Source organism: Hyposmocoma kahamanoa, unplaced genomic scaffold, assembly GCF_003589595.1.
Source record: "Hyposmocoma kahamanoa isolate Upper Pololo Valley unplaced genomic scaffold, ASM358959v1 102, whole genome shotgun sequence".
NCBI lineage: Eukaryota > Metazoa > Arthropoda > Insecta > Lepidoptera > Cosmopterigidae > Hyposmocoma > Hyposmocoma kahamanoa.
In genome coordinates, this window is record NW_020653337.1 from 2,759,935 (window position 1) to 2,783,722 (window position 23,788).

Consider the following 23,788-nt stretch of genomic DNA (forward strand, 5'->3'; position numbering starts at 1 on the left):
ACGCAGAGGTCCCGGGTTCGATTCCTGGGCCGGGAGAAATATTTGTATGGCCTACATTTATTACTCTAGTGAGTTTGGGTGTAATTTGTGGTTGTCTATGTGTGTGTCCACGGCACCCGCGATACAGAGTCACCCTAGTGCGAGGCTATGTGTGTGTGCGTTATTATTATTGTTAACGCGGAAGAAAGCAAATGCATAAAAATAAAAACAAAAGATTAACCCCAGGGAAACCCCAACGCAAACACTCGTATTTTTGATAACTGAATTTAAATACATTAAGTAACTGATAACGCCATTATCAGTTTTATTAATAAGACGTAGGTATACTTAATGTAGGTATATATAATGGCCGCGGCCCGGGGCTGTGCAGTGAAAAGGTTATCATTAGGTAACATGTGCATTTTGAATTCCACGATGACTCGGTTTACTTCGGATGGGTGGTCACACATCTTCCCATGAGTGTTATTTTTGGTACTTTTATATAATTGTGTTTAGATCGCTATAATAAAATTAAAAACACACGCGATCCGTGCTTTAGCCGCTTTAGTTATAATACAAATAAATTCACCTTGCGCACGTATTTTGTTGATTTATTTATTTGAAAAACATACAGCATCATATAATCCATTTCATTTTCAACAAATATGAAACAAACACTAGCCAAAACAGTTTCCCCTAATGTTTAAAATAGTTACGTTGGAAAGACAAATTTATATATAGCTATAAGCAATTAACATAATAATTATCACTAAGCAACAAGTTATAAATCAATTTTAATTATAATTTAAATTTATTGGATATCATGATGTTCAACCACCATGATATTCAATTACGCTATGGGAAATCACTCCACTAGTTTGTTATATTGATCGAAAACTAAAAAATTCCTACGATCAATTACAAATTACGTTAATAACATAAAAGCTTTCTAATGGCAGATTTGAACCGGGATGGCTTATTGTCAAATATATTAATTTCTTGATATTCATTATTAAATTGTGTACAACCCCGTACAAGTAGGTAATCTATTTTTAAAATAATTAGTGCGACAATAAGATATTGCAAATGGGCCTCGCGGACGTAGGTTGGGTCTTGGACATTTTAATGAAATTTGGCTTAATAAATAAGTAGAATCAATGTAATTATTAATAATTTTGAAAAGAAAAATTCGATCCCTAAGCTCTCTCCGCTTTTGCAAAGTCAAAATTTGTATAGGTTTAAATTTCCAATATTTGTACCTCAATCTTTTAACAAACTTATTTTGCATTCTTTCGATCGTGTCGACACGTTTATTATAGTTGGGGTTCCAAGCAATGGATGCATACTCTAGGTTAGATCTTATATATGCATTGTATAACAATATAAGAGTGTCAGGATTCTTGATTCTTAAAATCGCTACATTGTCTAAATATAAAACCTAGTAATTTAAAAGCCTTGCTGGTAATTTTTTCATAGTGGGAAGTAAATGATAGCTTACTATCCAGATGATCTCTCACCTCGGATGCTCTTTGAAGTTTCTGATTATTAAGACAGTAATTATGAACTAATGGGTTAGATTTCTTAGTATATGAAATTGTACAGCATTTTTCAATATTAAGATATAATTTATTTTTAATACAGTAATCGCTTTTGTTCAACATTCTTATCACCGCAGGCCGCTACTATCAACATCTATCAATTCAATCATAAGAAGATAGTGTAAGATAAAAAAAGGGGTCGACCGATTGCCTGTAATATAAATATTAAATTACTAAGCAAGCTGTACTGCGACAAACGAAAAAAATATGTAGTTTAAGGTGATCATTGCAACTTGTTCTGTTATAACATGTTCTGAACTTATCAAGCATTTGCATTGCAATGCAAATGCATGCAATTACACCAATTAATTTAATGATTGCCGAAACCATTTTAAGTAATGATAATATGAAAGAATAATTTAGTTATGTTGGATCAATATCATTATCAACTTTCTTAGTGTACCACGAATCAAAAAAAAGATCGTCCTTTATACATAGAAGCTTTATTTTTATTTCTTTTTTATAATATAAGTTACGGGATGAACAAGTTATGCGCCTGATGGTAATCTACACGCCTATCTATTGCAGTACTCAGAGCTTTAAATGGAAAAGCTCTGAGGCGCACTGCCAGTGCGCCCGTCATTCTGAGACTTAAGTTGACAAGCCCCAATGTGCCTGTAATTTCACCAGCACCCTTACCTTTCAAAACCGGAACACAGTAATGCTGACATTACTGCTTGGCGGCAGAAATAAATAAAGAGGCAGTACTTCCCTAGACGAACTCTTTCACAAGGAGCTCTACTACTTGTCGAGCTTTTGACTATAATATGTGTGGTGTGGTATGTCTATATTTAAACAGTATGTGACAATAAAAGCCTATAACAATAAAGTTTTGGCCGAAAGGTGTCATGTACCGACGTCGCCGAGGCCGGTTACCGGACACCCAAGTTGCGTTACACATCGCAATCCATACGTGTAATGAGTATTTTATTATTATGTAAGTTAGTCTATAAGGTATGTATTTATGGGTAACCTGAGTATAAATAAATGCATTTCAACAATGCGTTTAGGGCGTTACTGGGGTTGCCCCGCTCCTGCAGTGCCTCAGGTATATTCGCGGCGGCATGCATTAACTGCTTTCACACGATGCGCAAAAAGTGCGCATCACTGGTGCGCAGAGTGCGGGCCTTCCCCAGTGTCGACCTGGTTATGATAGCTGGCAGGATAGATTGCTCCAATATTCGATATTGTTGTGATAAACATGCCCGCTATGGTGCCGGTTACGGAAGCAATCGATTTAGACATCAATAAACTGCAGTTATTTTATTGTTTGTATATGTAATTTTAATTAGAATTTTAGATATTATTTAATTTTTGTTTCACTTTATTTTATTTTTATAAATTTTTAATTCGGATTATATTATTTTGATCTTAACTGTAGGCATATAAATTTCAATTTCAATGTTATTTTATTTTGACATGGGCCATTGTCGCCCGATATAAATGACTTTTATTTATAAATAAAATTAAGTGATTGTACAATGCAGTCCGGGCCCGTAGCGTAGTATGAGTCAACATTAATCGACGAACCATATTCACAGCGATAAAAACACTACAAAAAACAAACACGTGTTTTTCGTGTAAAGGCGTAAGTTTATCACAGGTATTCGATAAAAACAATATCGGTCACTTAGTATTGTAACACTGACGTGGATTTCTCACGCTTTTCAATTTACGCAATAGCTACAATGATATCAGATAAAGAGATTATTATAGTTTTTTTTTTTCATAAAAAATAAGTGCGCATTTGAACATTTGCGCATCTCGCCTGATGAAAAGTGATGATGAGTTCGACGATGGAGCAAGCACACCTACATAATGCCTATTCACTCTCGCCTTGAAAAGGTTCAAGTTATAGTGTGCGGGGAATATCTATAGTATCTGCATAGCATACTACAATAGGCCAAATGTGGTAACTCAACACAAACGTAGGAGCGCGGTTTGTATGTGTGCGTGTACGCTGTATGCCGCGTACGGACGCACATGCATCAATTTAGCGATGCACTCGCATTGCACAGCGCTGATCATCTCACACACCTTTCATTGTTGTGGCGGCATTTACGTGGCTACTTGTATTTGCTAGGGTGTTTGATGTACTTGGAAAAATAGTATGCACAAACAAATATGCAACAACTGATAATATGATCGTCTCATGGAGCCAGATTAAAATAATGAATATGACTATAGTGTGGACGGTTTAATTGCGTATATGCCTATTTGGCTTCTTTGATGTGCGCCGAGAAACCGACCAGCGCGCGGTAACGCGCGTTTGGTGTTTGCTGTATTTGTCGAATAGGGAAACGAGGCAAATACTTTATCACACATACTATCTACACATGGTGTTTGTTTGACACATATATCAAATACGCAAATACAAATAGATATGTGAAGTGCCACCTTTATGCGAATGTGTGCGTGGGTATACGACGCGCGGCGGGTGCGCATTACAAGCGTCGCTGCTACGTTTGTATGGAGTTCCCATATTTCTTTGGTTATACTGTGGTATCGTTGTGATGTTGATATTATTGAAACTGTGGTGCCGCAGTAGAACTGCTGGATCTTATTACCCGAACATCGGCTAAAATGAATAATAAAAACATCTTCATACAGATGTGCCTAATTTGGAATTCGGAACCCAAAATTGGTAAACCAAAGGAATGTTTTCAGTGTCCGGCCAGTAGCGATTTTAGGTAGGTTATATAGGTTTCCTGAAATGAAGAGCTGGAGGCGTATGAAAAAAAATAAAATGGATTGAAAAGCGATCAAATGAGGAAGTTTTGGAAAGGGTTGGGGAGAAGTCTTGAATGCAATAGAGAGAAGGGGGAAAACGTTCGGACATTTGTTGCGTAATGACGAATTTGTGAGAGTGATAATTGAGGGGAGGATAGAAGGGAAAAGAAAGAGAGGAAGATCAAGAATGGCGTATAGTGAACAAATAAAAAATATCAAAGTGACAGCTATAGAGAGGTCAAAGAACTGGTTATGAACCGTGAGAAGTGGAGGAGGCTACACCGAAAAGAGTTGCTCTTAAATAAGATAATGATGTGGGTGTCCATTTTGTGAGTTGGATTATTTTGACATTATAGAATTTCTTACTAAGTAATTGACTCACAATGGCCAAGACAAAAGAGAAGAAAGCACGCCAATTGGGCATTAGGAATAATCGATGAAAGTGAATGTAAAATGAATGCGTTTACTTTCAATAGTCACGCGGTAATAGTTACAAAATTGCGCAGGCGCTCTTCGTTTCTCTGAAAAACTAGCAAGCATTCAATTGTAACCTGTATTGGAAATGGAATTACTTTTTTCGGATCTAAATCGTGTATATTTGTTAAATTCACCAGCATCCCTTCCCTTCAAAACAGGAACGCAGTAATGGCCACATTACTGATTGGCGGCAGAAACAGGTAAGGTGGCAGTACTTCCCTGGACGAACTCTTTCCCAAGGAACGTATATAGTAACAAAAATTTGCTTAAGTTCCGCGGCAATGTATAATTAGAACTTATACTGGCGAAAAGTAATATTTGGGATAGTGATAACATAAATGTTACCTTCCAAATCACTATTAAATTTGCATTGCCTATGATTACTGTACAAGCAAAGGCCTATCCTTCACCATACAAGTAAGTGAATAAATTGAAACTCAAACTACGCAATGTAATATTAATATTAAACACGGCAGCGACCTTCGATATATAAAAACTCCGTCTGCGCTAACAGTATGTTTTTTATTTACTTTGTTGAATAGCAATTAATATATAACAGTATAATCGTGCCCACTATGTCAAAATGACTACGATAAATAATATCGATCCACCTCCTTTTTCTTTCTTTCGTCTTTCAAATTACAGGGTCCATGGGACTTATCTATCTATCTTTGCGATTTAAAGCTCTGTATCATAAAAATCTTCGGTATCATAAAAGAACACAAATCACTGCTTTGCAAGAATAATGGCCCAATTCAAAATTGATCATTTTTTGACTTAGAATAATAACGCATAGAATGATAGTTTCATATCAAACGAACTGTCACAAGTAAGGCAATTAGTAGTAGGTTAATTTTCGGTTTTAGTGAATATTTATATAAAAATACAAGTTGAAACGCATTTCTTCCTTGTGGAATGTGATGTTAGTATCTATTTTATGTTTGTCTGACGTATTTTTACACTCATTTACCGCACATTTCGTCATTTTTAGCTAAAAGTCTGGGGCTGTTCGCGATGCAAGTTGACCTTGAGCACTGAAGGCCCGCCCGCTCGTGTAGGGCCTTTGGGAGCGCTTCAATTTGCCTCACTTAGCGTGTGCGGGCTAGGTTTCTATACGTTGTTATTCTAAGTTTTTTGACATATTACTGAGATTAATTCAGAAAATGCTAAATTTTATTGTGACTGGGTTTCTGAGCCTTTGGTAGGTTAGAATAATAACATGATAACGTTGAGATGGTCTACAAGTTGCGACGGTGTGACCTCCTTACACCGTCATCTCACCTCTTTGTATCGCCTCTCTCCGCTTGTATCTTATCATTTTTTTTATTTTACATGTATTTAAATTTTAAATTTGAATTGTTCCATCTTCCTTCACTTTCTCATTTTGTTTTCGTACCACGGTCACTCCCAGCTCGACCGCCACAACAGTCGGAGCTGTTAATAAGCTAATCATGTGTAACAATTTAGAAGTCCACAGCCTTCATGTATCTATTTCTGTAATTCAGTTTCTCGGCCCATTTAGGGGTAAGTGCCTTAATAATAAAGTGTAGGGAGTGTTTTATACTGTTATACCTGTTTTTTTACATTTACCTTTTTATTGTTACAGCCTTTCTTTAAACTTTACTTCTTTAATAAATTTTGTGGACCGGAAGTTTCCCATTTCATTGCCGCGAACCTGTTCACGGCTAGTTAGGGTCTTAGTTTTTTAAACCATGATGATAGATTCTTTTGAGATACAACGTTATTCTAAAAAGCCATTGACATGATGCGGAATGTATTCGACTAAATAAACGCGCGTAACGTTGCTTGGTCGTGACAAGTTTATGGACCTTGGTGGACCGGTTTGCACTATGGACGCTGAATGAAGAACAGTAATTCTGGGTAGTTCTCCGGAACCATCGAGTACATAACCAGAAATAAAGACGAAATAAGGGTCATCCATCCCTGGCAACTTATCAGGCAAATCCTTATATTACTTTTAAATATCAACTCTCGTTATATATCATTTAATTAAGATAATATACAGGCAAGGTAAAAGGGACAATAAAAGCTTAATTACTAGAAAGTAAAACTAGGGTTTTTAAATTATATGAAAAAAAAAACATTCGCACTAAAATTAGAAATTATAAAGCTAAAATAGCACAGTTTGTACGTCTCCGTATATTCCAAAAATATTATGTATTTATTGTAATAAAGATAATATCTCTAAATATGAGGGGCTGTTCCATTCGGTGGAGTGGGAAAAACAGCAAAACATCTAATTGCAAAACAAACGGAATCACATTTCATCGGTAATTAAATATTAAATACGTAATTGATCAATTTTCGTCCACTATAACAAAGCTTAAGTTAAGCTGGTCGATTTGAAGTAAAACAATTGACGACTGCCGTCAATTGTTTCTAATTCGAGCTGGCCAATCGGAGCGCAGTTGTCACAGTAATGATATGGCAGAATAGTTTTCAAACAAATTAAGTTACATTTCGTCTCTATTTCTGGTTATCTACTCGATACCCGGATCGAATACCGTTGCTCTAGTATTCATAGTACACAGAATTCTCAAGTTTGAGTCCATGTAATACCGATCGATAAAGGTCTCGAAACATTGGTTTGTTTGAATAAACAAACGCGATTATAAATCCGAAAAAAATTGTTTCATTTCCGATGCGTAGCAACCGCGCAAACCTAAGAACTCGCTCATAAAAACATTATAATAATATAATAACCGTATAAGGCACTATAATCCAATCAATAACCAACTTCAAAAACCTCCAAGGTTCACACTTCGATTGTACCTATCTTTTTTTGATTGAAGAGCTTATCACTCCGGCATTTGTAAACCGGCATTTGTTTGGTGATTCTATTTTTGTTGGAAAGAGTGTACCCTCAGTACTGGTCCCATCTCTAAAGGTGGCAAACTAAGGGATGAATCCGGTTACACGCACTTTTCCGGTAACCGATCACAATAAAACTTGGCAATACATGTATATTTATACATGTATTTCCACGGTTTAAAAAAAAAAGTTATAATTATGACATTAATAATATCCCAATAGCACTCTTATAAGCCACTTACGAACGTTTGACACATATTACCACAATCCCAAACTCGACACTTCAAAATGTATAGCAAGGTCGATAGGTGAACGAGCGGTCATTGACGGTCACGCCCTCGCACGTGACGTCAGCGATATGGAGCCTATAAGGCGAACAGCGGTGTAAGTTTCCTTAATTGTTAAATAGTTTATGTTACCAGTAAGGCTGTCACCACATTAATTAACGCGGAATGGACTTGAGCCGGTCGGCGAATTATAACAGAACTATTTTATTAAAAAAACCGACCTCAAAACAAAAATGGAATTACACTAATGTCCACTTGCACTAAACCTAGGTACGTCTTAAACCAATAATTGCAATGCAAAAAACACTCTTAATACATTGTGTTAAGAGCGTCTTATCAATTTAAGCATTGGTTTAAGAGATACTTAAGTTTAGTGCAAGTGGACATTAGTTTCAACTCAAACTTGCGCAGAGTCGAAGCGTCGCGTCGCGTCCTGTTTTTCAACTACGACGCCTCACCGCGCTCAAGTAACGCGCGTCTCCGTATTTGCATAACACAAATTTGTGCCTTAATAATGGGAAAATAGAGATGAATATGCTATCGGCGAAAATCATGACGCGTCGCGACGCTTCGACTCTGCGCCAGTGTAAGTTAAGCCCTATTTGCCAAGTTTAGTTTAAGTTTAATTTGCTACCCTTAGAGGTGGTATATTTTCTTCAAATTTAAATGGGACCAACACTGAGGCACCCTCTATCCAACAAAAAAATAATCCTCAAAATCGGTTCACAAAATAATTATCGCGTAACATACATACAAAAAACTGAAACTAAACAAGATATTTAAAAAACCGATGTTAGAGGGGTGTAGATCAAGTCTTCCTTATTCCAGATGTGTTAATAACTCAATTTCGCTAAAAAAAATTGATTACGTTAGTCTATAAGTTTCTCATCACACATTCTTAGTGCTTCAAAATTTCATGTTCTAGTTCGTGGCCCGGTAATTTTCATACTACTTTTACGTGACCCACTCAATAGGTACTTTTAAACCCAAGCTGGTTACATTAAGTAAAACAATACACATTTATTGTTAGTAAAAATGTTTTACTAATATTATTTCGGTATCGCCTATTTAGTGCGAAGTATGGAGCTGCTGCTTATTTTTTACTAAAGAATCCAAGTTCGCGGAAAATGACGAAAATTTTATCATGAGGTCTGGTTCCACTTCAACAAGGCGGGAATGTTGCAACCCGGAATTTTATTTTGATGGCCTAGTACCGAGTCGCGACGCACCAAATGGGAAACGCTGTTCTACATATGTTGCGATTGTTAGATTACATAAAAATAAATGATAAATTTAACTAAATAATGTAGTTGTTTTTGTGTTTTTCTTAAGTTAAATACTGTTTATTTTGTGTTATATGCAACAGGAATGAAGTTATTTTAATGTTTCATTATTTTGCATATAAGGAATATGAATATAACAACATTCATTCTAACTATTAATAAAATAAGTTGCTAATTGCTACTACGCACAAGAACTGTCAGGAGCTGGGCTCTAATGGCGGCGACTGAAGGAATGTAGTTGCTTTTCGAGAAGAATATACTCGTATTATACTCCCGAACACATAATTCGAGGCACCTCGCATCAGTATTAAATGCCCTAAGATTAAGCAATGTTCGAGCAACTATCCTACGCAATTTTGAAACTAGTATAAGTATTAAGTTTTTCCATAAGTCCTTGTTGGAAATTTGGACTTGCAAAACCGGGGAAACCTTTTTCTTCGATGATAACACTATTTTTGTATTCTAGCTATAGAGCTAGACGTCCCGATGTCCATTTGTTGGTAGGTCAATGCTTATAGAAGCATTGACCTACCAACAAATGGACGTCGGGTCGAATACAAAACCACGAAAAAAAATGTCCGAAGTTAACCTATACAAATGTAGTGATGTAACGAAATAAAAAAAAAACTAAAACATTTAATTTAAATTGTAACGTCATTGCGGTACTGCCTAATTTAGCTTGCAACAATTTAAAGGGCCCTAAAACACCATATTCAGCTTCTACTGGAAGCTTAACAAAATGCACCATATTTAGCTTCGACTGAAAATTACATAAGAGTAATGGAACAGCCTTTATTGTAAATATCAATTAATTTTTATAGTAGGTCAATGCCTATAAGGCAAAAACGCAAGGTGGCTCGAATTGTGTCCCGGAGTATATTTTAGTGTGAGTGTGTGTGTATAGTGAGTTAGGTACACCACGCAATCCCGGGTTCGGTTTCAGGGGATCTAATCTCGTCCTCCGGCCGCAACAATTACAGTGAAATAGGTAATACTCGACAAAATTAAAACACAATGTCAAGTATGAAGCTTCATTCACATCATGCCTCTTTTCATTTAGTCGAATATTACTTATTTGACAGTAATTGTTATGGGCGGGTGATGAACGGAGAATGTAGGCCTGGGCCGGGAGAAATATTTGCATGACCTACATTTATTTCTCTCGTGTGCTTGGGTGCAATTTGTGTGGTTGTCTATGGCACTCGCGAAACAGAATTTCCGGGCTATGGATATGTGCACCGTGACCATTCGTAAGGTGCTATTCTTTCATATTTCATATGCGTACAACTAATACAATGTTCGGCGTACCACTGCCAGAATTTGCACACAATACAATAACCATCTACTCGACAATATCAATTTAAACTGCGCCATTAAGTACTTTATTCATTTGGCGAACCACATATTTACATACCTATATATATATATCGATTTGCCAGACATGGAGACAGGCACAGTATGTGTGCCTGTCTCCATATGTGTGTGTTTCAATGAAGTAGACAGAATAGATAACACGTTCCACTGAAATACCTGAATTAAACTATTGTATGCTACATTTTTACGCGTAATTAGTAATTACTTTAATATGGTACGTTTTTAACGTAATAACCTGAATAATGCTATCGATGTTTCTAATTACGAAAGTACAAAATTGACAGAGTTGTTAGGGAGAATGTAGTTTGCTTGGACACCTAAAACACAAAGCCTATGCAATGCACGCTATCTGTTTAATATCCACTTCCCTTTCTCTCTTTATGACTATAAATCAACCTTCTGAGATAACAATCAGTCTCGACTTGAATAGCAGCTTTGTGAAGACACCTTTAGCAGCAGTGGAGTCCCTTGTGAAAGAGTTCGTCCAGTGAAGTACTGCCATCTTACCTAATTCTGCCGCCAAGCAGTAATGTGAGCATTACTGCGTTCCGGTTTGAAAGGTAAGGGTGCTAGTGAAATGACAGGCACATGGGACTTGTCAACTTATGTCTCAGGTTGTGAGAGTGGCAGTGCCCCTCAGATCTTTGCGATTTTAAGTGGCACTGTAACTGTTATGGAAAGACGTGTCACTTGCCACCAGGCGCACGATTGTTTCTCCCGTCATTTCGTATCAAAAAAAAATCGAATAAGAGAAAACTGCCTCCTAAACGTCATAAATCAGTAGATTTTGCACCAACGACAAAGCGCCAAGTTCTTATAGTCATCTAGAGGCCGCAAAAACAGATTACGAATAGCGCCACGTACCGTATAACGGAAATCCGCTATTGACACAGTTTCGCAAATTCATTCACACAGGCCAATTGCCCACGTGTAAACGATCTATATTTCATAAGGATTAAGAATTTAGACTTGTTCAATTTTGTTTGTATTGTAAGGCAATAATGCGTATTATCCAAGGTCTGCCGGCCGACACTGAAGTCCCGTTTGGCCTTATGATAAAATAAAAAGAGATAAGATTGCAAACCTTGATCTCTTTGAGAACCGTAATCATGAATTGTTTGTCATTTTCATATGGGTACTGCAATCCCAATCTGCCATCAAGTTGTAATGGAATGTACAAACAAAAGCAATTAACAATTACATGGAGCCTAAGGTATACAACACACTGAATTAATGTAGAAAAACATAATTATGACGACGATTATTAAGATGTGTCACCAATTAGGCTCGAAGCACTAATTTCTCCCAAAATTATTGTGAGCTTGCATTTTTTAATAGCAATTTATGGTCACTAAAAACAAATCGAAAGATAGATGTTGAAAAATAAAAATAAACAATGAAATTCATATTTACATTACAACAGAACAGGTAATACCTACAACATGTGCTAATTCAATTGTTATTTGTTACAAGAAATTGAATAAAATTTTTAAAATTTTACTCAGTTGAAAATAGCAAAATCCTATCTAAGAATCATAATGCACATATTTTATGTATGTAATAATAATCAATTACAAAACATGAATTACTTTTTCTGTCCCACATAATGCCAATGTTGGCATTGAAAGAAAGAAAGAAAGAAAGAAAGAAAAATAATTTATTTGGCAACATTTTACAATAAATAATACAAAACAAACACAATTATACATCATATGTTACCAAAACGGTCACCACTCAGCTTTGTGTAATGAGACGTTGAAGAACGCCTCATTACGCTGGTTTTCAGTGGCACCATAAATTGACAAAAAGAAAGATGGCGCCTCGTCCAAGCAGGCGGAAAGGTAAAATAAAACAAAAAAGAAATATAAAGATTAGGTATAAAACTTAATTACAAATAAAAATCAAAACTTAAAATATTAAACAACACCATAAACTAATCCTAACATAGATACATAATAATAAAAATGAAATAAATACCAAAATTGTGATTATAATGTAGTGTAAGTGAGGTGAGTATACGTAGTGTAAGTGAGGTGAGTATATGTAGTGTAAGTGAGGTGAGTATATGTAGTGTAAGTGAGGTGATTAGTGTTAACACATTGTACAAATTGGCTCTGATCACTTTTTAAGATCTTTTCAAGCAACGCACGACTACCTTATGTCGTGAGATTATAATTGAGTTGATAATAAAAACTTCTTATATGCTAATTTAAAAGAGGCAACAGATTTGGAATTTCGTATTGGTGGTGGTATATCGTTCCAACATTTTGTGGCAGCAAATCGGAAACTGCCACGAAAGGCAGTCGTGCGGTGGGAAGGACACATAAGACGAACTGCAAATCGCACATTCTGTTGAGAAATCGTAAGCTTTTCGTAGAGGTAAGAAGGCTCTCGATTCTTTATTACTCCGAAAAGCAAACTTGCAAGATGTAACTTACGACGCGCCTCCATGTTCATGAGGTTGAATTTATTTAAGAACGGGGTAATGTGAGATCGACGGGGAACAGGGAAACAGAAACGTGCACAGGCATTCTGGACCCGCTGAATCACTTTCTTCGTCCGAGTTAGGAGACATCCGCCCATTACTGTGCTCGCATAATTTAATTTTGATAGAATTAGGGCATCGCACATCTTAATTCGCATGTCTACACTAAGAAAGTTGCGGATTTTATAAAGTACCTTTAATCTATAGAAACAGCTGCGCATAGTTTCGAGTACATGTCCTTCAAAATGCAACCGTTCATCCATTAGAAGACCCAAATTACGGGCTTCAAACACACGTTCCAAGTTGTCACCCCTTACAGAAACTTGAGGATTCTGACTCTGAATGCGGTCTATTTGGCTCCGCGTACCCAATAACATGAACTTGGATTTACTAGAGTTTAAAACCAGACTATTTGATTCACACCAGTGGGCTATTCGACATAAATCATCGTTCAATTCGGCTACGGCCACTACTGTGGAACTAGGCTTAAATGATTTATATAATTGAATATCGTCTGCATATATATGGTAATCACAATTTACAATAGATTTAATGATGTCCGCACTATACATAATAAAAAGGACTGGACCAAGGATTGATCCTTGCGGGAGTCCCCTTGTAACAGGCATCGACGAGGATATGGAATTAGTACCGTCTTCATTATTAACACTGATATATTGGGTACGGCCAGAGAGGTAACTCGCAAACCACTTCAGTGTCAAATTATCGAAACCATAAAATGCCAACTTAGACAAGAGCAACCTAACATTTATAGTGTCAAATGCGCGTGAAAAGTCCAGAAAAACCAGCAAAGATCCTTCTCCAGTATCACGTGCGGCTAAGATATTATCTACAACATCTATGAGAGCAGTTGCGGTGCTGCGGGACTTTCTGAAACCAGACTGTTTCTTAGGCAGAATATTATAAGTCTCAGCAAACTCTGTTATCTGTGTACCGACAACTCTCTCCAGGATTTTTGACAGAAGTGGGAGAATACTTATAGGTCGAAGATCTTCATACTTATTAGGATTCTGGTTTTTGGGTATTGGTTTTACAATAGCTATTTTCCATTGTTCAGGGAAAACACCAGTAGTAATGGATTTGTTTATAATCGTTGTAATTATTGATAAAGTACGGGGTAACGTTAGCAGGATCATATTTAAATTGATACCATCGTCGCCCTGGGCATTCGTGGAAAGCGATTTTATAATATTAAAGACCGTCGTTTCGGAAATAGGTTTTAAGGTTAAAATTCCAGGACCAAATCTATTGCATTCAAAATCATTTAACAGAGACATGCTGATATCGTCTTTACCAGGTAAATCAAGAAAATGTTGATTGATATTATTTGGGTTACGTAAATTAACGGGTAGCACACAGTTTTTTTTCTTAAAATCAGCCACATTTTTTTTATATTTATCCACAATGTGCGGGGATTTTTGATAGTATTGATATGATGACTAAAGTAGGCAAACTTCTCACTTTGAATAGCGGAATAGACAGTGTTTTTTAAATCTTTATAGAAGTTTTTATGTGCATCTAATTTAGTACGTCTACTCTTAGAGTGAGCCTCGTCCCGTAACTTCATCATTTTCTTTATTGTGGGAGTGATCCAAGGATGTGAACTGTCTTTAATCTGAACTGATTTTATTGGAGCAAAAGAATTGAATATATGCAAAATCTCTCTATTAAAGGCTTCAACCATATCATTTACATTGTCAGATTCCAGGCTCTCCCATGGAAAAGAGTTAACAGCAGAGTCAAAAGTCACAAGGTCCATATCTTTTAAAGGTCTATAGGTAATACGTTTAACCGGAAGTTTAACTTTTTTTACTTTCAATTCACAAGTGAGAAAAGCGTGAGCACTTAGATCCGGAATATAATTAACAGAAACATTATCAATGCATGCATTAGAGCAAATTATGTCAATTAATGTTTCACTGTACGTTGTGAAATGAGTAGGTTCCGTCACAAGTTGATCAATATTCATGCAATTAAAAAAATTTGACAATTTTATTGTTTTGAGTTCTTGCGCGTCTAAAAGATTTATGTTAAAATCCCCAAGAAGGACAAGATAATCATAGTTTCCGAGTGAGGAAATAGTTTCACTCAGGGCATCGAGAAAAGCATCCACGCTAACCCATTGAGGGCGGTACGCTGTACCTATTGTAATTTTAATATTATTAATATTAAGACCCAACCACATCTGCTCCACGGGCGGCGCAGGTGGATGCGTAATGACGCGGGCATTGATACCGTGTTTGAGATAGAACCCAACGCCACCACCGCGAGAGCGTATATTGGCCAGACGTGGGGCATGGCGCAGGCGATACCCGGGAGGCGCGGGCGCTCGACCCTCCTGGCCAGCGTGCAACCAGGTCTCGTTGATAGCCATGACGTCAACGTTGAAACGTTCCATGGCCACGAGGAACTCATCATGACGCGTACCAAGAGATCCAGCGTTTAGCAGCCCGATAGTCAATCCTTTGCTTTTTTTAAATTGTATAACAATGGAAAAAGAAATTTGATGAAACTTGTCATGTACTAAGAACTTGCAAAGAAGTGTTACGTGTCGCCAATCAGTGTTAATTATGTGTTTGTGTGCACCATTATGTAAAGTCACAGTTACGTGTATGTGTTTGTGTATACGACTATGTGAAAGCAAAGTTAGTCGTATGGGATATAATAAGCGCCTTGAATAAAATATATATAATACTAACAACTTAATTGTTACCCTCATCAATACAAAAAATAGTTTTAACACACAACTAATAAAGGAACTTAACAAAAAATAGCATTCAAAGCAACGGCGTACAGCGCAATATAGAATCAACAGAAAACAATAACTAAAAACGTGAAACAAAATATTATAAAATTTAAAAACATAATTGTCTCTCAAGGCGATAAATGCTATTAACAAAATGCAATGAAGGAATTGTACCAACTGTATCATTGACCAAAAATTTTAACTAATTCATCGTCAGTACGTATTCGATGTCGCGGTGAACCATGTTCCTTGCGTACAAAAATCTTCCCTTCTCGTGTCCATACATATTTCCATTGAGTGCGTAAGGCTTCTCCACGCGCTTTATAGAAAAGTTGCCGGTTCATGCGAGTCAACCTCTCATTGACGTAGAAACGTTGCGTGTCAGAATCGACCCCTAGGCCTGCAGTAGTAGCCCCGCGGCGCACGCGCGCGGCCTCCAGCAGTTGGTCACGGTGCGCTCGGCGTGCGAGCCGCACAACGATAGGGCGCGGGCGCGGTCGCGACCCGGCTTCTTCCATGCGACGCACGGGCCCCGCTCGCTCCACACTTACAATGTCTCGTTCCTCCAGATTTACGCCTAGTTTAGTTGCTACGGTCAGCGCGAGGTGAATGTACCTTTCATGGTTTTGTTCAGGAATTCCAGCAATCTCAATATCGTTCCTCAATAGTTCTTGATCGCGATCGTTCAATTCCAGCTTGAGCTCAGTTATTGCATTTTGAAGAGAAGACGCGGCCATGGCCGATCCATCCCGCTGGAAACGCTCTACGATCTCCATTGCATTGCAGTTCCATTTGACATTTTATAAAAATCTCTGTGTTACATTTGAACAAGGATTGTATAGATAAAATAATAAAACGTGATTGATCATTGATTACACTTATTGAGTATAAATAATTGCTGAAACACACCTTCAGGCTTCTTGAAATGTAGTGAAAGGTGCATAATTTATTTATAGCCCTAATTTAAGATCCATTAATGCAGCAAAATGCTAAAAGCATGAAAATTGCATAGCTAGTTAAAACCTTCAACTTTTACGCTCATAAAAAAACTGTTTGTCTTTGTAGGCACAAGATACAATTGACTATGCCAATTTCAATGTCCTAGACAAGGATTTTGAAATAATCCTATATGAAACAAGAAATAATAAAACAACATTTGTTTCATGTTTCATTAATTCTATAACAATCAAAAGTGCTATTGACTTACCCATCTGTAGTGACAGAATTCAAGGACAATGTTTCAGTAAATGTCATCTCGTGTTCTCGATCTGGTGGCGTCTCCTCAACTGGATCAATTTTCTTAGGCTCAGGTGAGGATTTGGGTACATTTTCACTAACAGATTTTACTTTATGACTAACGTTGTGGAGTCCAGACAAATCTACATTTGCAATGTCCGTGTCAGCCTGTAGGGCTTCCGACACCACTAATAAGAAGAGAGCACAGCTGCAAAGATACAAAAAAGATGTTTTATAAATGATGAAATTTCATCTGCCGACTTAGACAAATTTTCTAAAAGTGCTTAGAAACAATGACTTAGATTATAGGTTACTACAAACCTGGACAACACTGAAATGGTCAGCAACGACGTGTAAATAATACACAACCCGCCCTTCATCGTAATATTAATGAAATATCCACAGTACAGTACATTTTTGTGCGTAAAATTAGTTACACATATTCACTCGTCCTAATTACTAGATCGGACTGCATTAATTTAAAAACTACACATTACACCACTAACACGTGAAATTCTAGCGTGTTTTTAATAATAATAACTAAATAATGAAGTCAGCTGGCTAGTTCTAGCGATAAAAACGAGGAGACGGACATTGAACATTTTTGCAATAATAATTTTGACAGTCCTAAAATTTGATTTTCTTTCTAGATAAAACATAACGTAATTTGATTGGTGGATTTGTCAATATGTAATTGATTTTTTTGTTTCAGCGCCAATGACATTGTGACATTTAAGACCGTTACTACAATTTGATTGGTCGACATTTACAGCTGTTACTCAAAACGATCCGTTTTAAGCAAAATATACGAAATCATAATTTCAAAAATACGAATAATTTAATGAAACCAATTAGTTTATTTATGACAAAAGGTTAGGTAACTAAATTTTGCCTATTAATGTTACACGTCCGTGTCATTTAACTATACTAACACTAGATTGTGTGCGAACGTACTTCTGGTGCTGTTTTTTAAATTCTTTCCGCTGAGAAAACATTCTTTTGCTGGAGCTATGACATTGACAGCATGCGTTCGCCAGCGTCCGCCGTCATCAACGTCAACAGGCATTTTAGATTTGCCCGATTTGTCCATAAAACGCCGAAATGGAAGCCATTTTCGCGTTACCGTTCACAGTACTTGAAATTCCTCACATAAAGATTAAGAAACCAACATGGTTACAGGCGCCATCAGCGATGACAACGTTCTCGTTAGTGCTATTGTCTTATTTTTTGGTTACCGGAGGTTAGTGGGCTTGATTCGGCGTTATCGCGTCCTTAAACTGTTTTTTCGGGTTCTTATTGGACTTCAGTTGGTTTTTTGTGTTGCAGGGATTATATATGACGTGATAGTGGAGCCGCCTAGTGTAGGATCTACGACTGATGAACATGGGCACGTTCGGCCTGTAGCGTTCATGCCGAACCGTGTCAACGGACAGTACATCATGGAAGGGCTTGCATCCAGCTTCTTGTTCTCTCTTGGAGGGCTTGGCTTTATTATATTGGACCGTACACATAACCCCTCCACACCGAAACTAAATAGAATTCTACTTATTTCTGTAGCTTTCTTATGCATTTTAGTGTCTTTTTTTACAACCTGGATTTTCATGAGAATGAAGCTCCCAGGTTATTTACAGAACTAGTGCGAGTTGCATTATAAGCAAAGTCACAAATTGTCATCTTTTTGACTATAATTAAGTTGAATAAATATTTTGTATATTATTTAAAAAGGGCCTTATTATTTTTAATAAGTTAAGAAACTTATGTTTTGGATCTAAATCGCGTATATGTGTTTTTATCAACAAAGCAACTTTTTCAGACCCTTTACTGATTCCATGGTCAGCCATGACCATTGGATTTAAAAGAATTCTAGAATTTGAACTATTTTGCATTAATATTAAACAACCAGTCTAATGTTAACGCAAAATAGACTTTCCATCTCAGTCAGTAGTGACCATGGTACATGTACCGTATGTAGAGACCGAAACTTTGGATTTGTTTGAAAACACAAATATAAGCAATTTAGATCAGAGAAAATAATTCAATTTCCAATGTGTAACAATTGCGATAACCAAAGAACTCAATAAGGGATAGGTAAAACAATTACTAGGAATAAGTACCCACTGAAGCAATAAAAATACAACTTCATAGAAGTTATACTTATTTATTTTGGTATATTATACGACACAGTTATTATAAATATTGTTCTCTTTACAATAAAAGTTATAACATCTTTAACAGAACAGCAGCCCAACCAAAATGGTTCTATTTTTTCTTATTACATAGCTGCATTCAGAATGTGTTATATTTTATTGTACACATACATTTATTTTCTTAATCTCTGCAATCTTCGGATTGCTAAATGCATCCAAATACCCATGTCAACTAAAATTATAAGATTAATCATCTATAATAATTGTTATCCAGAACTATACATGCTTTATTATTATGCTTTATTATTAGTATCTTTAACTATATAGAACTGTAAAAGCGTTTCCATTTGTCTAATAATATTTACTCTTTAACAATATATCGAGAAATGAAACTATTTTTCAGGATTTAAATCGCGTATATTTGTTTTGTCCAATGGTCACGGTTGACTGATTTAAAACCGGAAAAATTGTTTCATTTCCTTTGTGTAACAATCGCGAAAACTTAAGAACTCGATAAATATATCGAGAAGTTAACAAAATAAAGACTAGTAACTGCTCTGTATATTCCTAAATTGATTAAGCATGTATGTTCTGCACGTGTAATGGGCAATAGATAGTAATCTGATGACAGCCAAAACACGAAGATTGCCCAGAGACATCAAGAAGTCAGCTGTACTGTTCCAACTTTGGGCCGTCGTACAATTTATTGGTTTTAAAGAAAGTCATCTAGACATAATATTCTTTTGTAAATAAATAAATCATTAGGTACAAATAGAGACTCACAACTCTTAAAAGAGATAAATAAATTTTTAACTATTACGCAATTGGGAAGACATTTTGAAAAATATGACGAACTGTCACAAAAATTTGTCTAAAATATAATAGAGATTGAAATACAAAATCTGAGTATAAACAACAAAATTGTAAAATTTCAAGTTAGGAAAACAGACTACAAGAAAATTGAGCTTTCTTAAAAATTGGCAGAGTATTTAAATATTTGAGCTCAACGAAATTGAAAAAAAAAAAACTTATTATACACAATTATTAGCTGGAAATAGTTAAAATACATTAGTAATAATATTTTATCAATAATAATAGGTATCATGCTACAATTGTGACACTACATAGTTAGAATTAGCTAAAGTAAAATAAAATGAGTACATAAACATTATAAATGGAATATTCAAAATTGAGATTATTAGTTCAGAGTATTTACAAAACTATAGCCTTAAGCAAACTTCATTGTTAAATATAAATTATTTGTGTATGTATAAAACTATGGTAACATACAAAAAGGAAGAATCTTTGTAACCTTTGAATGTTTTTTCTGACCCGAAATTCCAGATATTCAACTTCACAACCTTATCCTAAATGCACTGAAAGACAAAGATACTAATTAGTCAATGGCACTGCGTGTCATGAGCAATGGTTGGAATAAAGTGTTCCAAATCTATGGATACATGTATAGATATAGTTACAAGGAGTGGCACAGAGTTGTTAAAACTACCAAATATAAAAATGAATTATTTTTTCTAATTCCGGATTTCATGAAATGGTTTTACAGATTTTAAAAAAGTAACGAGAATGGTCACTCTCTGCCCCTCCCTAGCTTTTATTATTTTTTTTTTTTAGCTTTCGATACTGCTTGGCGGCAGAAATATGTAAGGTGGCAATATTTCCCTGGACGAAATTTTCGAAATTCGAACCTTATTATTATAACCTCAAGGAAGTTCAAAATTTATAATTATACTTACTGACAAAAATCTGAACTCTTATCAATAATATGTTCAAACTCAGCGAAAGACAATGCTCCATCGTCATCCAAGTCGGCCTCTTCCAGCACATTCTGAACCAACTGCTGGATCTCGGACTCATTCAGCTTATGTTCTGGACCACATAGACGCTCTATCACTTCGCGCAAGTCGGACACACCTATCATGTCGTCGCCATCGAAATCTGAAATAGACAAAAGTGCAAACATATTTTATGAATAAAATAAAAATAATTACTATTTGACGGGACATACTAAGTGACACACAGTATTATAAAACAAAGTTGCAATGACACTCACAGCTTCAAATCACAAAGATCTGAGAGGCACTGCCACTGCGCCCCGCACCCTGAGACATAAGTTGACAAGTCCCATGTGCATGTAATTGCACCAGCACCCTGACCCTTTGAAACCGGAATCATTACTGCTTGGCCACAAAAATATGTAAGGTGGCAGTACTTCCCCGGACAAACTCTTTCACAAGGAGCTCTAATGCTACTATATTTTCCTAGGATTGTGCTGAATCCACATTTTTGCTGCCATCACCAGGCAGGCAGTGACCTTTCTTCAGAAAATAGTGACATTTATAAAATTTGTGTAAGTTATAAATTTATAATTTTAGGCTTCATGCTAACTAGCAAATGCTGCAATATATATTAATAAAATTAATTGTATAATTATCCCATATAACAGGCATGTTCTTGTTGTGTGGACTCCTCAATTCCTTACGACCTATCCATATCCTTAATAAAATGTAAGTGTTAGAAAAATTTAAAATATGAATTTTCACAAGAAATATTGCAATAAAAATTCGAAACACAATATTTTTCATAAATAATATACATATATGGTAATGTACGTATAACCCATTCAACAGGTTTTCACGTTACTATAACAATTCCAGAACTATTGCAAATACACAATTGAATTTACAACATTACGGTTACAAAGATTACTTGATGGTAATTTTGCTATAAAGATCCATTTTATTGCAGGCAAGAATTGCATGAAATTATGACAACTATGCTTTACTTACCAAATATCCTAAAAGCATGTTCAGCTTTTACGGCCTTTGGTGCCATTTCACTAAACACGGACATCATGTCCAGGAAGTCTTCAAAAGTGCAATCCCCATCATTACTTGAGCTGAACACTTTGCATATGCGATCTCTGAATGGATTTACTCTCAATTCTGGGTACTGGAGTATTTTCGCCATCGGTAGCTTTGAGTTCTTATTGTGACCTACTTTTTCTGGTGCTAGAGCTTTGAATTTTTGGTGTGCACTGAAAAATGTAATAGGGGTTAGATATAATTGTCCCTGTACTATTAAATACTCCAATTACTATGGCACTTATTATATTTTCTGTACATTTATTGTTGAGTCGTTTCAATCCGTTTGATCAGAGCTCCTACATAAATAAAGAATTTTAAAAATATACAATAAAATACTAGTGCCAGTTTTAAATAGGCTATGAGCATATCAACAGTGGAAATTTGAAACGTCATAAGGGATATTTTGACGTAATAGAAAATGTTCCTCACTACAAAATGTCCTAAGATATTATGATAAGGAACATTTTTCATTACAACAAAATATTCCTTACGACATTTCAAATTTCCACCATCGAAAGAAGACAGTGTCTTTCCATTAACTAATATTAAAAGATATTTTGTGGATGTGTAAGTTAACAGTTATGTTAAGAAATTATGTTAAATTAAAATTGCTTATTAGTATTGTACAAAATCTGGATTGTAGTTAGTTCTAAGGTTTTGTTTCGCTTTGTAATAAATAAAAACTTTTATCACACTTCATGCACTATATGTGCTTTAAAAATGTAAAATAAATTGTGAATTGTTTCAAATCAAATAAAATTGTGTACATTGTGAAATATTAATAGCATTAATAATAATAATGCAGCTAAACAATCACACTAATTACTGGGTCTGAAGCTAGGTAATTCTGTGTAGTGAAAGAGCAAAGAAATTAAATCCAGGTCATAACCCAGAACACCCAGATCAAGGAAAGTGTAGTAGGAAAGTATACAACATAATTTAGTGACCAGCGAAGCGTGTAAACACAACATAATACATAGAAATCTGATAAGTACAATTATTTTGGTAGCAATAGAGCTCCTTGTAAAAGAGTTAGTCCATGGAAGTATCTTAGCCTAGCGGTTTTGAAAGGTAAGGGTGCTGGTGAAATTACAGGCACATGGGACTAGACAACTTATGTCTCAGGGTGACGGGCGCAGTGGCAGTGCTCCTCAGATTTGCGATTTAAAGCTCTGAGTGGCACTGCAACTGTTACGGATAGGCGTGTTACTTACCACCAGGCGCACAACTTGTTCGCCACGCCCCGTGGTATTATAAAAAATTAATTAATTGTAGAGTTTTTGGATAAAATACTTACTATAGAACCTCTTTCTTAGTGAAGTATGTGAGATCCTGTAACGTAAAAGCGCTAAATTAGACACCATTTTAATCGTAGCCAATTGACTTCAAATATCACTATTTTTGTAAAAATAACTCGTACCTCGTAATCTTGAAGTTCCTCTTCTGTAAATTGGCTCTTGCCCTGACCCATTTTGGGTCAGAATTCTCAAAGGTTTTAAATATTTATTGTGTAAAAATGTAAACAAAGGCGTGGACAGCACAACACAGAAAAACAAGTGGATCAGTGAGTGAGTGAACTGTGATGTGAACTGTGGAGTGAAAGAAAGTGCAGGGGGAGGTGAACGCCAGTCAAAATGACAGTAGAGTTTCGTTACGCAAAGTTTTTTCTTAACATTTGTTTATTTTCTACTTAGAAAATAAAACACAA

The 23,788-nt window shown here is 35.9% G+C and overlaps 3 protein-coding genes across 5 annotated transcripts in view; 1 reads left to right on the forward strand and 2 right to left on the reverse strand.

The window, feature by feature from the left end:
- LOC113237063 (SUN domain-containing ossification factor) overlaps nucleotides 1-17,636 on the reverse strand; it is a 116,671-nt gene extending 99,035 nt beyond the window's left edge. For all 3 annotated transcript variants that reach the window (XM_026473330.1, XM_026473322.1, XM_026473343.1), the window contains exons 1-2: nucleotides 17,370-17,636; nucleotides 17,020-17,256 (exon numbers count right to left, since the gene is read on the reverse strand). In XM_026473330.1, the coding sequence (XP_026329115.1) occupies nucleotides 17,020-17,256; nucleotides 17,370-17,428 (296 nt within the window). In that variant the 5' untranslated portion in view covers nucleotides 17,429-17,636. The remainder of the gene's footprint in view (nucleotides 1-17,019; nucleotides 17,257-17,369) is intronic.
- A 443-nt stretch (nucleotides 17,637-18,079) lies between these two features.
- LOC113236684 (oligosaccharyltransferase complex subunit ostc-A) lies at nucleotides 18,080-18,744 on the forward strand. The gene is made up of 2 exons (XM_026472845.1): nucleotides 18,080-18,288; nucleotides 18,375-18,744. The coding sequence occupies exons 1-2, from the start codon at nucleotides 18,150-18,152 to the stop codon at nucleotides 18,683-18,685; spliced, it is 450 nt and encodes a 149-aa protein (XP_026328630.1). The 5' UTR covers nucleotides 18,080-18,149; the 3' UTR covers nucleotides 18,686-18,744.
- A 1,479-nt stretch (nucleotides 18,745-20,223) lies between these two features.
- On the reverse strand, nucleotides 20,224-23,638 carry LOC113235673 (calcium and integrin-binding protein 1-like). Its single transcript, XM_026471513.1, has 5 exons — nucleotides 23,501-23,638; nucleotides 23,378-23,412; nucleotides 22,003-22,250; nucleotides 20,950-21,151; nucleotides 20,224-20,571 (listed from the first exon to the last, which is right to left on the reverse strand). The coding sequence occupies exons 1-5, from the start codon at nucleotides 23,549-23,551 to the stop codon at nucleotides 20,550-20,552; spliced, it is 558 nt and encodes a 185-aa protein (XP_026327298.1). The 5' UTR covers nucleotides 23,552-23,638; the 3' UTR covers nucleotides 20,224-20,549.
- Nucleotides 23,639-23,788: the final 150 nt, after the last annotated feature.

What these genes read in the sequence shown, in the direction of transcription:
- LOC113236684 (XM_026472845.1), top strand. Translation starts at nt 18,150, where the DNA reads ATGGAAGCCATTTTCGCGTTACCGTTCACAGTACTTGAAATTCCTCAC. An exon ending in TTATTTTTTGGTTACCGGAG is followed by an intron (nt 18,289 to 18,374) that starts GTTAGTGGGCTT and finishes TTTGTGTTGCAG; the next exon opens with GGATTATATATGACGTGATA.
- LOC113235673 (XM_026471513.1), bottom strand. Translation starts at nt 23,551, where the DNA reads ATGGGTCAGGGCAAGAGCCAATTTACAGAAGAGGAACTTCAAGATTAC. An exon ending in AGGAACTTCAAGATTACGAG is followed by an intron (nt 23,413 to 23,500) that starts GTACGAGTTATT and finishes TTTACGTTACAG; the next exon opens with GATCTCACATACTTCACTAA. An exon ending in ACATGCTTTTAGGATATTTG is followed by an intron (nt 21,152 to 22,002) that starts GTAAGTAAAGCA and finishes TGTCTATTTCAG; the next exon opens with ATTTCGATGGCGACGACATG.